Here is an 18,140-nt window from a genome sequence, read left to right on the forward strand (position 1 = left end):
ATAATTAACTTAACTTACAAAAATTATAACACAAACACATAAATTACATAAATCAGAATCAGAATCAGAAATTATAACATAAACACATAAAAATCATAAATCACAGAATAAAAAAATCCACAAAGAATCACATAAACCATAAAAATCAAAATAAAAAATATAAATTATAATTAACCTAACTCATAGAAATTATAACAAAATACATAAATTACATAAATCAGAATCAGAATCAGAAATTATAATACAAACACATAAAAATCATAAATCATAGAATTGGAAAATCCACAAAGAATCACATAAATAATAGAAATCAGAATCAGAAATATAAATTATAATTAACCTAACTTAAAAAAATCATAACACAAACACATAAATTACATAAATCAGAATTAGAATCATAAAAAATTATAACATAAACATATAAAAATTATAAATCACAAAATCAGAAAATCCACAAAGAATCACATAAATCATAGATGGGAGAAGAGTTCACAGATTAATTAATAAATGCTTCAAAATCAAAGTAAGTAAAAATTTCAGAGTTCACAGAAGTTGACTTACTAAAAAGAAGAGCAGCCGACAGTGAAGGTCGTCGAAGACGGAGAAGAGGCACAAAAGCTCCGATGCGAAGACCGGAAAAGATACGAAGACTGGAGAAGATGCTCTGATGCGAAGACCGGCGAAGACGGCGAAGATGGCGAACATTGGAAGATGATGAGGACTCAAGGGCGCGACGATTCACTGCTGTGGTGAGCGGTGACATCGAGAGTGAGAAGAGAGGAGAGGATCTTAGCGTTGGCGGTGAGGGACTGAGGGGATAGGAGGTGGTGGTCGGCAGTAGGTGATGGTGAATGGTAAGACCATGAGAGGAGAGGGTTTGGGAGTGATTTCAGTGAAGTGTGAAAGAGAAGAGTGTGAGTAACGGTTAGGGTTAACATTTCTCAAATTATATATATATATATATACACACACATTTGATTTTATTTTCATTTAGTATTTTTCTTGTGGAATATTAGTGGTTTAGTATGCTATAAGGTATAAATTCAGAACCTAATTTTATCTGGCTTGGAAGACATAATAAACGCCAATTGGCAATTATCGGTAATTTCATCAATACGAGTTCATTATTTTTGTCAAAATGAATTGTGTACCTCACCACACACAAACACAAGGAAAAGTTTAAAAATCTCTAAAAGAGTAAACACTTTAGGGAACGGGAAATATCATGCATAATTGCATAGAGAGTAGCCCCTGTGTAATTATTGATTTCGCCGGTCTAATTGCCAAGAGAGGCCCCACTCACTTCATCTTCACATATTCTAGAAAAGCTTATATTAAACAGTGGCAAAAGGCCATTTTCTAATCATGTCATTCTTGACTAATGATTTAGGAGTTTTATACCTAAACAATAACTCTCAATTCGATTGCCGAGACATATTTCTAAAACTCTATACTAACTTACTCAATTTATATACACCAAACATGTTTTCATTTTCAAAACGAAGACATCTCTATATGAAATCAGATTTACATGTACTGGTCTGTGAACCTAAGACATACTAAGCACTACAAAATTATGTACATTAATAACATGTGTAGTTATAGACTAATACATTTAAAGCCAAAATATAAAGAAAATTTATAAAAAGAAGTAATAAGACAAGGGAGGAATGTAAACTAACCTACAATCACTCATCATCACAACTTTATTTTTCTCTGTTTTCTTCAGCTAATCCAAGATCATAATTAAGTAATGGAGCAAGAGTGGCCTCCACAGCTGATCTCTGCTTGGTAATTTCGCGAAGAATGGCTAAATGAGCATCCTTACAAGCTTTTGCATTTGGGAAACCAAGGATCCATTTCCCATCCACAAAATGATCAGGCATGCTAAAATGATCTCCTTTGGCTTTGGTTGCATACAACTTGGGGTTGAACTCTCTTACTCGAAGATGCAACCATGAGGGGTGATCCTTATCTATTGTTGGCTGTGAAACAGATAAAGAGGCAAATGACTGAAAAAACAAATAAATCAAAACATGATGACTTGATCAAGATATTGACTTACACATAACCCCGCCAATGGAGCAATTGCTATCACTACCCCATGCCGGCTTCGAAATGGGTGTTTCTCTGTGAGAAGCAATTTTCCGGTATTCTTATGTACCATTGGTACTACATATACATCTCTAATTTCGGCATTTGAAAATGCAATTGTACAAGGTATTCCAGATTCTGCAGTAGTCAGCATTAGAGAATGAAAAAGAGACATGACGCCAGAGGCACAAACAAGTTGAAACAGAACGATGCCTACCCAAAGAAACATTAGACCCAAAGCTAGCAGAAGAAACATTTGAAGAACAGATTACTCCAGAATCATTGCTAGAAATGGCAATCAATGGATTCTCTGCCAACTCACGTTTGAAAATAAATGTCTTCAGCTGAAAGTGGAGAATAAAAGCCTAGAAAAATAATTGGTATCAGAATTATGATTCAAGAGTTTTCAAAGAACAACCAATAAAAAGCATTACAAATTTACATATTTAACAGTATCAACCAAAATACTAATCAAAAGAGATTTAATAAAACAGGAAAGCTCATAAACTGCCATGAAAACAAGAAAAGAAACATTTGCAGTAAAGGATACTCTCAAAAAAACAAGACAAAACTCAAGAGCAAGGTTTGGAAAATAAAACATATTGGAAAGAGACACCCATCTCTGAGCATTAGGTAATTTAAGAGAAATCATCCATAAAAGACAATTTAAAAGAATAAATTAGAACACCTTCACTGCATCAACTGTCTTTTGCCATGCAAAACAGGAAGATGTTTGACCTGTGAAAAAAACAATTCATTTACACATTATGAAATCAGTGCTCAGGACAATTCAATATAACGAGGGGAACATAAAGAAGTAATATACCATTGGTGGATTGTTGGGGAAGAACAAGTTCCAACATAAATATTGGATCTTTATATTGGGAAGATTGCTCCAAAACTGCATACAATATGTATGAAGGATGTGCATTAGATTTATTTTTAGTTATTAAACAACAACAAAAGCCTAGTCCGGATAAATAGGGTTAGTTACCTAGATTAAGTGATGCTATTGCACTCTACTAAAAATGAAAATTTCATTGGTTCAATGTGAATTTTTACCTTTCTTTTGTCCTTTTTTAATTAGGAAATATGCATACACTCTTTTTCAGTTTTGTTAAACATATACTAGAATTATTGAACTAATCCAAAAGACAAATTACCCAACAAAGATGGATCAGGATCAACCTCAGTAAGAAGAGTAACAAATACCTTTTGTACAGCTTGACCATTCATTTCTTACAATATCCGGAATATGATCAAACCAAACTCCATCAAGTTCTTTCAGAAAATGTACATGTGAGTGATCATATGCAGTCTGCTCATGGAAACTAGAAACTATAAAACTTTAGAAAGTTTAAATGTATACAGCAATTCCAAAGCGAATGCATCTTTGATGCAAAACATGAATTTCACTTGGACATACTTTTGATAGGAAAAATATATCTAGTTATCTACTACCAATACTGTGAACAGAAGTAACAGTTTAGAAATCTTACATTGAATAGGAGGAGATTATCATCATCAAGTCCTTCTCTACAAAAGTTAAGAAGCTTTTGCAAGCACCACCCTGCATGCCACAGCATCTCTGTGGAGTGGGATTCCTGGAAGGCTAAAACCTTAAGCAAGGCATTTAAAATCTGTCAAATTTAAAAAGGGCATGATAAGTTTGTTATCATTTTAAATGCTATGAACCATCTTTGACAAATCTAAAAGCACACTCAAGGTGATGACGATGACAGTAAAACTCAAAGGATAACCAGATTAAATTGTTGACCATAATAAGGAAACATATACCTCAGGCATAAATCCACCGAAGATACTTCCATCCAAGGACTTTGAAGTCGATGTGTCATTTGTCTGCATTGAATAGAGGTAAGAATGAAAAATATATCATATAGTTGATAGTTGATCAATTATATAAGACATATTCAAATTGGTGCTAACGACTAACTATATTTTCTTAATTAATGATTTAAGTACTTACATGTTCCTGAACTAGAGATATATTTACCAAGAAATATTTTGCTACCTTTAAAAGCAATAAAAAATGTTAACCCAAGTCCATCAACATATACCAATATATGTAACGGCCAACTAAAAACCCTTAGTGGGGAAAAGGAAAAACCTTGGCTTCAGCTTTCAAATATAGAGAATCCTGGATATACTATTGTAATAGATGCAAAACAGTATAAGTATTCGCCATTTTGATTGTGGGTGCTCCTGATCAAATTCAAATCAATGTAATTATACTAACCATCGCATCCTGAGTCTGATACAGCCGAATCATTGGAGCTAGTAGACTATCAAGATCTGCAAAACTTGCATGAAAAGCAACATCAAATAACATAATCGCTTAGTGAAAGACAACTTCTAAGGTATATACATAAATAAAATAAGACTACCTTTACTTTCAGCCAGAATAAGTAATAGAAATGTAGAAGCTAACAGTAGGCAGTGATCCTCAGAAAACACAAATGCAAGTATTCCTTGCCTGCAACAGTTGTTACTTCATTATAGTTATAGTTATCAAGAAGATGCACTAGATGTTGCATAAACAAACTGCCTCAGGGGATGCTTCCACCTTCAACTTTGAAAAAAGAAAAAAGAAACAACCTTTTGGGACATATATCACCATTCGAGCAACTAATATTGACTCTGGTCCTGAAATCTTCCAAAAGATAATCCAGATAGTTCCCATTGATGTTTCCATCTCCTTTTGACTCAGGAGCATAAGAAATAATCTTTTCCACTTCATTCAGGCACTTAGAAAATGGTTTAACTTCATTAGAGCTATCAGAAGCGTTCCCTTCGCTCAGAGTTCTCGCATTTAAGTTCAAAAAATGATACAGGATAACACCAGCCACGTTGTTAATCATGCTTCTTCCCCCAACGACTTGAAGAAGACGTGATAAGATATATAGTGAAGTGATAGCAGATAAATCTGAGCCCTGGGTAAAAGAACATATTGTTCGAGTCAGCGCATCATGTGGAAATAAATCATGGATATAAATTAAAGTATAGCAACTAGCAAGATCAGCTGAAGCAGGCAGATTTCCTTCCCTTTTATTACAAAGTCCTTTGTCCACTTCACCTTTGAACACACTAAAAGAGCCAGACAACTAAGCCAAAAAGTGAGTGACTATATTTTAGTACTGCAATATTGAAAGTAGTAGCTCCTTAAGAGTATGAAGGGATTCTGTTCTTAATCTGAAGACATTATTTTTATCCTCTCTATGCAAGCAGATTCTAAGAAAATCAAGACTGCATACCATTACCAAGTGGGAAATTCCCAGTATATCATGATATATATTCAAACAATCATAAGTTAGAGAATTGTTTTATCAATTATCGTCAATTCATATCAAGTATTAACAGACTTTTAACACTAGAGTTGATATAGCAATGATATACCACAACAGAGGGAAACAGTAATTAGAGTAAACTAATTAGCAGGAAGTTCTCAGATCTCACATTATTATTCATTGAAGCTGGTAATGAGAATAGTACAGGAAACACAAGCCCATTCAGGAGATTCTCAGTAACCAATTGATTCAATCGAGGCTCATCAACACTAAGAATGTCTTTCAAGTAGTATAGTTCATCAATAATTTTATCAGATTCAAGAATCAATCCATTTCTTCTTTTTTGAGTGTCCATATCCCTGTTTGAATAAAGGGCAGTATCATTAGAAATCGGAATCACTCAAGCATATATAAATTAATGAAAAATATCTAACAAATGATTATACCCTTTTTCATGGAGAAAAGCATCTAAGAGAATACACATTTCTCGTAATCTGCCAACCATGACAGAGAAGTAGTCTGAAACTGGTGGCGTCATTATAAATTTATAGACCATCTCATCACTAACTGTCAAACCAAGACCCAAAATACTGTAAACATGGCACTAAGGCATGCTTATGACTTAGAAGCAGATCGAGAGCAGTATACCATTGTAGATGTTGAGAACTATTGTACGTACTGCTGTCTGAATCATCTTTTCCTCATGATGAGCAAACCTTAGAGCCTCAGTGTACAAGGGAAAGGAAACTACAGCATCCTGCAGTTGAATAATGCATCAAAGAAGATCATGCTGAATTTTGCCAGAGAAAACAAGCAAATTTTCCACTTCCACCACGAATTTATGGTAATGATTGCTTTCTCGTGCTTTGATTTCAACAAATAACTAATACAAGATAGGAACTGCATATATTTTTAACCGATATCTTTCTCAACAAAAATGATATTACATTAGCTTTCTAAACGTGTGTAATTCAAAACTACTCTAGCATAGTAAATTCAACAAAACAAAGGATGAATTCATTATTCACTTGTCCTATTCAAAAGTGAGAAGACAATTATTTTAGCTCAATATACAGCAACAAACCATCATATTTACAAGTTTTGACCTACCCCATGTACATTCACAAGAAGGCAAAGTGTGTCTCTGTTTATTTTACCACTAACTGCCCTGAATGAAGAAATGAACCAAAAGTTAGTTTCTCCTTTTAGAATAAATATTAAAAGATAACAACAAACATAAAACCATGTGAAACAAAAATATCAGAATCAGAAATTTACACCCTTATGTGATTCACTAATAAAAGAAAGAGGAGAGAAAATTTAGAACATAAACTTGCAACACAACCTTAGAAAAGACACATAGTATGGAGCCAAGTCTCCCCCATCAAGTTCATACGGATGCAAAATGATGCTATTAATATAACCATTGCTGAAACAATAGTCTGCAAGATGCAAAGTCAGCACAACACATTCGATTAAGTACCAGTATGAAGCCTAAGACATACCAGTCGATAATATAAAAGTACCAACAGACCATCTGGATTCTGTGTGCCATATTTGACAACATTTCCGCATAGCATAAGATCTCGTGCATCACACTATTGATGGGTCTAAAGATCTTCAATTAAAAAAATTAAAGTTTTCAACTCAAACAACTATTTCATGCCTAACAATGTATGAACAATAGGTAAAACTCTAAAGTCTAATGACCTTAGCCTGAAACATCAAGAAATACTAACAGTCTTACAAATTGCATGTTCATTATCCATGTTTTGAATCATTATGCTGAGATACTGAAGTAACGGTGCCTCAATTCTTGAATTTTCACTGATATCAAGCATTCGAACGAATTCGGCAACCACTTGGCGATCCATGAAACATCTGAACCATTTAATCAAATACAAAATTCAAAATTTTCAAGATAATACTAACAAGATCAGAAGCAACGAGATTTTCCCAACAAGATCTTACTCAAGAATGGATGGATCATGTTTATCACCATAAGTAATTATCTCCACAACAGACTGCAATAAATCCAGCACTAATTCCTGCATAAAACAGCATGCATAATCACAAGATGCTTTTTGTTCAATGAAAACAAAATACCACAATGCGAATAAAATTGACTTGTGTTACCCTGTTACGCATGTTCACAACTTTGATCTGCTTCAGTTCATCAATTACGGATCTGTAACCGGAAAATCATCAACAGCAATATTTATAATAAACAAGTTAAAGTGCCGTAAACAACAAAAGCCTCATAAGGCACTACAGAAACTTAATTTCCACAGAAAACTTCACGAAAAGATCAGGTCACTACCAAAAAGAAAGATCATCAAAAATCTCAAAACAGACTCTTTAATCCTGTATAATAGCATTAATAAAAACAAGTTCTAATTCCGGTAACAAGAGTCCCATAAAGCACCACAGAAACTCAATTTTCACAACCAAATTCACGAATAATCAAGTCACTACCTAAGAAGACCATTAGAATCTCATATCAAACCTTATCAAATCAAATCCAGGACAATGTAATATATAAGAAACAAGTTCAAGCTCTGGAAAGTGGAAATAACTAAAGCCCTGTAATGCACAACAGAAACTCAATTTTCACTCTAAAACGCACAAGTGAACAACCAAGTCACAACTGCACTACTAAAGGATCAGCAAAATATCAAAACGAGCCTTAGCAAATCCATAACAATATCATTTATAAGAAATAAGTTCGAGCTCCGGAGATTAAAAATAAAATAAAATAAAAATCCTCATAAACACGCCGCATAAACTCAAGTTCCACATCAAAACTCACAAACAAATAGTGCGCTAACTAAAAGGATCATCAAAATCTCAGAATGAAGCCAAACAAAGCCAAATCCATAACAATATCATTTATAATCAACAAGTTCGAGCTCCAAAAGAAGCAAAATGCAACTTCCACACCAGAATTCACGAACAACTATAATTAACCACGTGAAAAATTCGTCAAAATCTCAAAATCGAACCATACCGAAGTCAGAAGCAGTAAAAAAAATAAAAAACAACGAGAAATCGCAAATTTCGAAGTAGTTTACCTGAAGTGTAGAACGGAGAAGCGATCAACAGATCGCCAGAAAGAACGCATCATGGCGAAGAAAGCGAGGAGATCGAAGAGATCGTTGAGACCGATGCAGTTTTCGAAAATGTGACGACGAAGAAAGAGCAAAGAGTGTAAGAAATAGTGTTGACGTTTCTTTGCATTGCAGAGAGGGAAAAAATGAAAGTGAAAGTAAAAAAGAAAAAAGAAAAAAAAAATGGTGCAATGCAGAGTGGTTTGGCCGTTTGGTATTAAAATATGGAGTTTGATGAAGCAACTAACTCAACTACCTTTCAACCTCTCGATTTTAAAACCCTGATTGCTGTAACTAACTAAGTTTCTAAATAACTAACTCTGCTGAGCTGCGTCTTCTGAAGAAAAAGGATTTATATTAATATATTATAATACAAAGATTCCTTTTGCTCCTTCATTCGTTCTACGGGTTCAGCATCTAAATTTTTTGGTTTAGGGTAATAAAAAGGATCTAAGAGAAAGAGTAATACTTCTCTTTAAGAATAATGTCTAAATTATTAGGGGGCAATAACCACTCTAGGTACATCTGCTTGTTTAAAGTAGCAGTCTTAGCCATTAAATCAGCCGCTCTGTTTGCTGTGCGCTGGATTAGCATTAAAGTAGCTGTCTAATTGCGCTGAAACATCTCTCTGATTTTGTCAAGCAGATCAGAATCATTCGTAATCATGCTGGTTGTGCCTCGTGAAACAAGAAGAAACGCATCAAGATTATCAGTTTCACTTTCACATATGACCTCTTTGCACTCGCAATCCCAAACCATAACAAGCCCTCTCCAAATAGCATGAAACTCACAACAGAGAATACTAAAAAGAGGTATACTAGTAGAACAACCTTTCATCCAAATTCACATGCTGTCTCTAATAATACATCCAAAACCAGCTAATTGCTCATTTTCAAAAACGTCTGCATCACAGTTTACTTTACAGACATTCATTGGAGGTGGTTCCCAGTTATATTGCAAAGATGAAGGAATAATATGTTTTTGGTTGGTAACAACCTTAGAAAAATCTCGAGCAGCATGTTGAATTAAGTGGACAATTTTCTCCTTACTCCATGGATCATCTGTCATTGTTCCTATCCCTCCAAATTCACCAAAAGGCCGCTGCAAAGAGAAACTAATTTTTGTTGAGGTTAGAACGAATCCAAGACACAAAATCCAAACTAGAGTCCTCAGCGGTTATTCCCAAATTTAAGCTAATCCAAATCTGACGAGTTTTTTGGCAAGTTCTAAAGTGTAAGACTCAAAACCTTTGAAAAAGGGCTATCATTAGCTAATTTCAAATTAAGTGTTTCTGCAGCTTTAATTTCAGAAATTCCTCTATTAAAGAAAATTAAAGCAAGTTTTGATATATTGAATTTGAAATAAGTTATGATTATTATCCAATTTTATAATTGTCGGATTATTTTCTATATTTAAATTATAAATTTAGCAGTTGTGAAATAATAAGTATTTTATATGTTTTGGACTAAGTAACTAATATTTTGAATATTAGTACTGCTATTTTGGAAAATAGAGAAATTAATTATATTATTTCTAATCTTTAGATTTGGGCATTTTGTTGAAAATAATTTGTAAAAGTAGATGAGCAAATAGTATTTTTCCATATACAATAAGTGTTGGATTTATATTGGATTTCAATTACCATATTATTCTTAATTTTATGTGAAATTACTATAATGCCCTTAACCCTAATTTTCAAATAAGGAAAACCCTAACCCGGTAACCCATTACCCGACCTAGTTCTCTCTCAACCCCACTCAGCTCCCAAAACCCAGCCGCCACACTTGACCTATTTTCCTTCCTTCTTTCATTCACGACACACAGCTTCCTTTTTGTTTCCATGAAGGAAAGAAAAGAGGAGCAGAAAGTGGGAGAAGAGGAACGGGAAGGAGAGGAGAGGAGGAGGACGGCGCCGGCGGGTGTCACTACCGCCGCGCCGTCGCGTCACGCAGAGGCGGGAGGAGCGAGATCTGAGGATGAGACAAGGATCTGCGCCGGTGGCACTGGGGTTTGCTGCCGCCGTTTGATGCCGCCGAGGGGAGGAGGGTCACAGCCACCGCAAGAGGCCTGCCGATGTCACCCTCGCGAGTCACCATTCCCGAGCTGCAGCACCATGGAGCCAGCCTCGTCGCGCCGTCGCGGCTGCCCGCGCTATCGTCGTCGTCGTTGGTCCACCGGGGGTCGCCATCGAAGCTGAGACACGGAGAGAGGGGGTACGCGAGCGAGAAGGGGTCTGAGGGCCTGAAACTGCCGCGCCTGGTCTCATCGGTGAAGCCATGGCCGCCGTCATCGGAACAGAGGGCGCGAGAGAGACAGAAAGCTCGCGGTGGGGGAAAGGACAGGCGCCGCCGTGCTGCACTGAGCTATCGCCGCCGTTCCTGCCGCCGGTAAGCCTCGGTTAGCACCGCCGAAGCTCCGGCCATCACCGTCGCTGAGGAAGCTCACCGGAGTTGCTGGAGGCTGCCGCCGCTCTGCCTGGTTGTGTTGAGTCGCGCCGCCGTGCCTGGCCGCCGGAAAACCCCGCTGCCGTCGCCAGAAAACTCTGCCGGTAAGGGTTTTTGAATTCGGTCTTCATTCGTTTAAGATTCTGGAAGCTTTAACGTCTCTGTATGTGGGTTCCAGGCGCCATTGCCGGAGTCCGGTCACTGCTACTGCTTGAGGTGGCTGCCGGGCTGCTGCCGTTGAACCGGTTCAGAGACCGCCGCTGTTCCGGTTTAGCTGTTTCTTCTTCATTCGGTAAGCGTTTTCAATTTGAAAGCTCTCTAGTTACTATTCTGGCTTCATACACTAAGGTTTTGCGGCATCATTTGCTATAAGATTGAGTTTCTATTGTTATATGTCGTGATTAGCGTTGCTGTGGTTTCCGCGGGAATGGCTTGGAGCCAAGGTTGCGGTTGTTGGTGATTTCGGTTTAAGAGAGGAGGTTACTGTGACGCGTTTGGGTTATGGATTTGCGTTTTGAGGTAGGGGCGCTTTCTAAAAACTATGTCTTATGTATTGGAATTATTACATATGGATACTGATGTGATAAAATGTGTATTTGGTGATTGTATCAGCCTTATGTATTATTTGATTGACTCGAATGTTTATGGATGTTGGTTTGGCTGAGTTGTTGTGTGGCTTTGTGATATGTAATGTTGTGAAGCTGATCCTCTAAATATTTGAAATCTGAGTTTAATCTGTTGAGGATTGATTTGAATTGAGTTGATTATTTTGATGATGTGAAAGATAGAATACTCTTGAAATTCAGCCTGGGTTGCTTTAATTGATTTTGTTTTGATAAATGATTTATTGTTGAACCGTTTCTTTAGAGCTTTGGAAATGAGTTAAATCGGTTGGTATTGAGTTGACTTTGAAATGGTTTTCTTGAGATATGCCACTGAGGCGACTGTTGGATTTAGCTTGCTTTGAATTGATTTCTGGTTTTGAGCTGTTGGAAAGGAATGAGAAACGGTTTAGTTGGGACCCGAACCGGGTAGCAAAAGTCCAAGTTTTAAGGGAGGTGCTGCCGGAATTCCTACAAAATCCTAATCTTGTTTAAAACGTTATTTAAAAAGGATTGGATTTGAGAAGTTGTATTATTTGATTTATTAAGAGAATATTTGTATTTTCAAGCTTAATTTATTTAGTGAACTTTATGCCTTGAGTTTGACTTATTTAGAAATGAACTATTTTTACCGTTTGAATCACTGAAGGAAACAATGATGCTCTAATATTGATTTCAATATAAAAAGGGTCTTTTACTGATTTCAAAGGAATCTAGACTTTTGATTGAGTAATTAAGTTTGAGGCATTTTGGAAGAGTTAGAAAAATGGATTCCAAAAAGAAACCTGAAGGTGATTTGATTCAAACGAACCGGTTCCGTTTCAAATGAGTTGATTTTTGGACCGGGTTGGAACTTGTGATTTTGTATGGTCGGTTTCATAATAAATTCAGTTTTATTTACTTGAACCGATAATCCATGATTTTAAGAGTTTCAATGAATTTTAAGGAATTGATATAGGTTGACCTTCCCTAAAGACTTGGGACTCTGCCGAGAAACTTTTGTTATAAAATCCCATTGTTAGATGGGTGATTTTGAATGTTCTCAAAATGAGTCTTTGACTTTCCATGGTTTTGGAAGTTTTGGAAAGAGAATGCCGCGAGTGGCTTTGTTTTAAAAAGGGAACTCACTTTGAGTAAATTTGGCTTACGAGCCTGAGATGATTTGAGAAACGAGATTTCTAAAGCCAAGGCTGAAAAGAGTTGAAACTTGATTTCAAAGTGAAATGAATTCAGAAAATTATTTATGGCTTAAATGCCGATTTCATGAATTTGATGATTTTGAATGTGGAAGTGTTGTTTTGTTGTGAGCCGGAATGGCTGTGTATGATTATGAATATTGGCTGGTTCTGGATTGAACCGAGAGCCGGATGGCTGCGATGGATGTTGATCCATGGCCGAGAATGAAAGCATATATGCTGAGATATTGATAATTGTGATTTGCACTTTCACTATCGGAGATTTGAATTTCCCTAGGGTGGCCGGACATTGTGAAATTTCCGGACGAGCTCACCCCCATAAATATTCACCAGTGATGGTGATGGATAAATATTCACCAGTGATGGTGATGGATAGATATTCACCAGTGATGGTGATGGATAGATATTCACCAGTGAGGGTGATGGATATGGATCATGATTATGATCAAGCTTATATTGAGTATAACTCGAGTTGGGGAGACACGACAGATGGACAGTCCAATGGCTAGCTACCAGGACTTGTCGGGTTGGCTCTATAACCGACAGATGATATCATCAGCCACTAGGGATAGGCATGCATCATATGCATTTATGTGACATTGTTTGGGTGTGCATATTATACTTAGTTTGCCTATGTGATTAATTGCTAACTGTTCTACTTGCAATAACTGTTTGTTTGTGCTTGCATCTTCCTATTTGTGTTTGCTATTGGGACTCTGTTGGACTGTGGTGATTGGTTGTTGTTGGATTGTTTGGGCTTAGGGCCGTGGTTGGAATGAGATGAACTGATGGTTGATTTCGGCTTTGTGTTTTTGGTTTGGAATAAAATATGAAAGGCTATTTTGGTTCAATTTAGATAAACCTTTTTGAAAGGCTTTTGATGTTTTAAAAATTGAACGGTTCCTCTTTCAGAAAAGATTTCCGACTTTACTTTTATTGTAAACCGTTGTTTTTGAAAAGAGGCATAAGACGGTTATTAATCACTGATGCTATTATCTTCACGTATCCTATTACAGTAATTCCCAAAAACCCTCTACTGAGAACCCTTTCGAGGATGATGTTCTCACCCCCTACATTTTTCTCCTTTCAGGATATGGGCGCAGAAGTTACGAAGAGTTTATTTAGTTGTTGTTGAGAACTCTGTATTGCTTTAGTATATTTTGTACCCTCGCCTTTATCTTGATATGTTCTGTAAGAGGGATAGGAATTGTATTGGATAATGCTTGTAATATTATCTATGTATATAAGTGTATATATGTATGTACTCTTTATGAGTTTTTGTAATTTGTATGGTATTTATGGATGTATGATATCAGATGAAAGTATCTTTTGGATCGGAATTGCGGTTTAAAGTTTTAAACAGGCTCATATTTTAGTATTAAATAGTATAAAAGTCGTCGTAATGTCCGAGCTATCAGAGTCGCGCAGCCGTAAGTGTGAACTTTGGTAGTTAGGGTGTTACATAAAGCCGTGGTTAATATCTTTTAGAGCAAGATAACATCTCTGACAAAAATTAGAAGTAGCTAGCAAGACCTCTTTAAAACCGGTAACTAGCTGTGGGAACTCCGTTGTTGAGACAAAACCAGAGCAAACACTTTATCTTCTCCGGTATCCTCAAGCGCCAAAGCCAGAGCTAATTTTCATTATCATTTTAGCCAAATTTCTTCTTCAATAGCCATTCATACCCGCTTTTAGTCGAATAGATGAGAGTATTTGAGTTTGTCCAAAACCAACCTGTTTTATCTCCTGCCTGCTTGATAGGATCAAAGAGCATCAAATCAAGTTTAACTTCTTCCAAAATCATTGTGCAAAGAATATCCCACCGCCAATGTCCATAGTGCCAGACATCTTCTAGCTTCAAATGAGAATCAGAGATGTGCACAAAAGGATTGAGACATCCTACCTGTACACCAATCAAAATCATCACGAAACTTTTCTATTGTCTTATAAATCGCTCGCCAAGTGTTTGAAACATTATTAGAAAAAGTGGGTGAAAAGCAAGACCTCTCTGATAAATATTTTGCCAGCATAATTCTTACCCAAAATTTATCTTTATTATGCAGTAATTATCAAACAAGCTTTCTTAATAAAGCAAAATTTACACATTGGGTATCTCTAATTCCTAAACCTCTATATTTTCTTGGAGTGACAACTTTACTCCACTTGACATAATTTAAATAACGCTCCTCCACCTTTCCCTTCCACAAAAATTATCTAAGCACATCATCTAAATGCGTAATGTTTAATTATTAGTTTATTAATTTTAAATAACTTTTTTCTTAAAATAATTGAACACGTGTGACTTAATATTATATAATTATCAACTCTACTACTTATTGTTATTATTTTACTTGTATATTTTTTCTCTTAGTACCCTTAAGTTTTCTTTCTTTTTATTTTTTGGGTTTTTTTTAAGTATTTATTACTGTAATACATTTAAGTAACTTCAAGTTTCTATTTTTATTTTTAAATTTTAGGTTAAATGATTAAATCAGGCATAGTATCATTAAAATATTTTTATTTATATGGGCCGAAGCCTGATAAATTGCATCTGACCTCAATCCAAAACCTTGTGTTCATTAACCAAGGTTGGTTTAATTGTTTGAATATCTTTGTGTAGGGTCAAACTTGAATACCCAATATCAAGACCCAAAAAAACCCTTGAATACTCAATATGATGGACTGGGCCCTTTTTAGGTCCAATTGAAAAAGACAAAAAAAAAAAAGCAAAGAGGATGAATTATTAGTTTATTACTTTTATTTAAGGTTACTATTTATTATTTTTGTTAGAGTATAATTAGGATAAATTAGATTAATTAATATTATTTCAGGAGCAAGAGGACCAAGGTGAGGTTAACTATGCTATTGAAAAAATTTCAGCTGATTTTGGAGAAGCTTTAGTAGTTCATCAAAACTTGAATACTGCAAAGGTAACAGAAGATGAGAGTTGGCGACGCTATAACATCTTTCACACAAGATGCACGATTGAAGAGAAGGTTTGCAATATTATCATAGATAGCAGAAATTGTGAAAATGTTGTTTTAAATTATATAATAGACAAACTGAAGTTTCCAATCGAGTTACATCTTCATCCTTACAAGTTACATTGGTTAAAAAAGGAAATGAAGTTAAAGTAACAAAGCGATATTGTGTTCAATTTTCTATAGAAAGCAAATACAAAGACAAAGTGTAGTGTGATGTCATTCCAATGGATACATGTCACTTACTGTTAGAACATCCTTAACAATATGATTTTCGAGCTATTCATGTTGGTTTTAAAAATATATACTCCTTTGTTAAAGATGGCAAGAAAATCATATTAACTCCGTTTTTGAGTTTGTCCAAAACCAACCTGTTTTATCTCCTGCCTGCTTGATAGGATCAAAGAGCATCAAATCAAGTTTAACTTCTTCCAAAATCATTGTGCAAAGAATATCCCACCGCCAATGTCCATAGTGCCAGACATCTTCTAGCTTCAAATGAGAATCAGAGATGTGCACAAAAGGATTGAGACATCCTACCTGTACACCAATCAAAATCATCACGAAACTTTTCTATTGTCTTATAAATCGCTCGCCAAGTGTTTGAAACATTATTAGAAAAAGTGGGTGAAAAGCAAGACCTCTCTGATAAATATTTTGCCAGCATAATTCTTACCCAAAATTTATCTTTATTATGCAGTAATTATCAAACAAGCTTTCTTAATAAAGCAAAATTTACACATTGGGTATCTCTAATTCCTAAACCTCTATATTTTCTTGGAGTGACAACTTTACTCCACTTGACATAATTTAAATAACGCTCCTCCACCTTTCCCTTCCACAAAAATTATCTAAGCACATCATCTAAATGCGTAATGTTTAATTATTAGTTTATTAATTTTAAATAACTTTTTTCTTAAAATAATTGAACACGTGTGACTTAATATTATATAATTATCAACTCTACTACTTATTGTTATTATTTTACTTGTATATTTTTTCTCTTAGTACCCTTAAGTTTTCTTTCTTTTTATTTTTTGGGTTTTTTTTAAGTATTTATTACTGTAATACATTTAAGTAACTTCAAGTTTCTATTTTTATTTTTAAATTTTAGGTTAAATGATTAAATCAGGCATAGTATCATTAAAATATTTTTATTTATATGGGCCGAAGCCTGATAAATTGCATCTGACCTCAATCCAAAACCTTGTGTTCATTAACCAAGGTTGGTTTAATTGTTTGAATATCTTTGTGTAGGGTCAAACTTGAATACCCAATATCAAGACCCAAAAAAACCCTTGAATACTCAATATGATGGACTGGGCCCTTTTTAGGTCCAATTGAAAAAGACAAAAAAAAAAAAGCAAAGAGGATGAATTATTAGTTTATTACTTTTATTTAAGGTTACTATTTATTATTTTTGTTAGAGTATAATTAGGATAAATTAGATTAATTAATATTATTTCAGGAGCAAGAGGACCAAGGTGAGGTTAACTATGCTATTGAAAAAATTTCAGCTGATTTTGGAGAAGCTTTAGTAGTTCATCAAAACTTGAATACTGCAAAGGTAACAGAAGATGAGAGTTGGCGACGCTATAACATCTTTCACACAAGATGCACGATTGAAGAGAAGGTTTGCAATATTATCATAGATAGCAGAAATTGTGAAAATGTTGTTTTAAATTATATAATAGACAAACTGAAGTTTCCAATCGAGTTACATCTTCATCCTTACAAGTTACATTGGTTAAAAAAGGAAATGAAGTTAAAGTAACAAAGCGATATTGTGTTCAATTTTCTATAGAAAGCAAATACAAAGACAAAGTGTAGTGTGATGTCATTCCAATGGATACATGTCACTTACTGTTAGAACATCCTTAACAATATGATTTTCGAGCTATTCATGTTGGTTTTAAAAATATATACTCCTTTGTTAAAGATGGCAAGAAAATCATATTAACTCCGTTATAACATGTAGATAGTCAAAAGAATCCAGTTGAGTTATGTCTTTTCACATCTTTTAAGACCAAATGTACTTACCAATAGAATCTTTCACCAATATAAGATAAGCCTTTTTCAATTCAGGGAGAATAATACAAAAGCTTTTTTCAACTAGGGAGAATAATGTAGGAGCATATATCTTTATATTTGTGTCATTAATTATAGTAGTCTAGTTTAGCATATATTATTATATTGTGTTATGAGTTAGTCTCACATTGCTCGAGTCATGAAGGTTCTCTCTCTCCTACTAGTATAAATATGCATATGTATCCTTTTTGCTTACGAGGATGCTAATCGATCTAATTGATCCTAATTATACTAATAATTTTATTATTTAATTACTCTATTATTTTCTATAATTTTACTAAATTTTTAATTAAATTTTTATACTTTTTTCAATTTGATCCTTA

At 34.9% G+C, this 18,140-nt stretch overlaps 1 protein-coding gene across 16 annotated transcripts; it reads right to left on the bottom strand.

Annotated features, from left to right (window-relative positions):
• On the bottom strand, positions 1,318–8,813 carry LOC107626353. Of its 16 annotated transcripts, XM_021116675.1 has the most exons (22): positions 8,471–8,813; positions 8,281–8,355; positions 7,536–7,587; positions 7,371–7,447; positions 7,139–7,280; positions 6,905–7,017; positions 6,510–6,567; positions 6,048–6,156; positions 5,846–5,966; positions 5,569–5,758; positions 4,711–5,045; positions 4,500–4,588; positions 4,352–4,407; positions 4,223–4,261; positions 3,892–3,954; positions 3,594–3,734; positions 3,307–3,412; positions 2,921–2,995; positions 2,783–2,832; positions 2,312–2,459; positions 2,066–2,232; positions 1,318–2,012 (listed from the first exon to the last, which is right to left on the bottom strand). In XM_021116675.1, exons 2-22 carry the CDS (start codon positions 8,286–8,288, stop codon positions 1,707–1,709), a joined length of 2,445 nt encoding a protein of 814 aa, XP_020972334.1. In that variant the 5' UTR covers positions 8,289–8,355; positions 8,471–8,813; the 3' UTR covers positions 1,318–1,706. The 16 variants fall into 16 exon arrangements, with proteins under 16 accessions (XP_020972334.1, XP_020972329.1, XP_020972331.1 ...); XM_021116670.1 differs by lacking the exon at positions 8,281–8,355; XM_021116672.1 differs by lacking the exon at positions 8,281–8,355 and having other exon boundaries at positions 1,318–1,985; positions 8,471–8,812.

Source organism: Arachis ipaensis, chromosome B02 (assembly GCF_000816755.2).
Source record: "Arachis ipaensis cultivar K30076 chromosome B02, Araip1.1, whole genome shotgun sequence".
NCBI classification, from domain to species: Eukaryota; Viridiplantae; Streptophyta; class Magnoliopsida; order Fabales; family Fabaceae; genus Arachis; species Arachis ipaensis.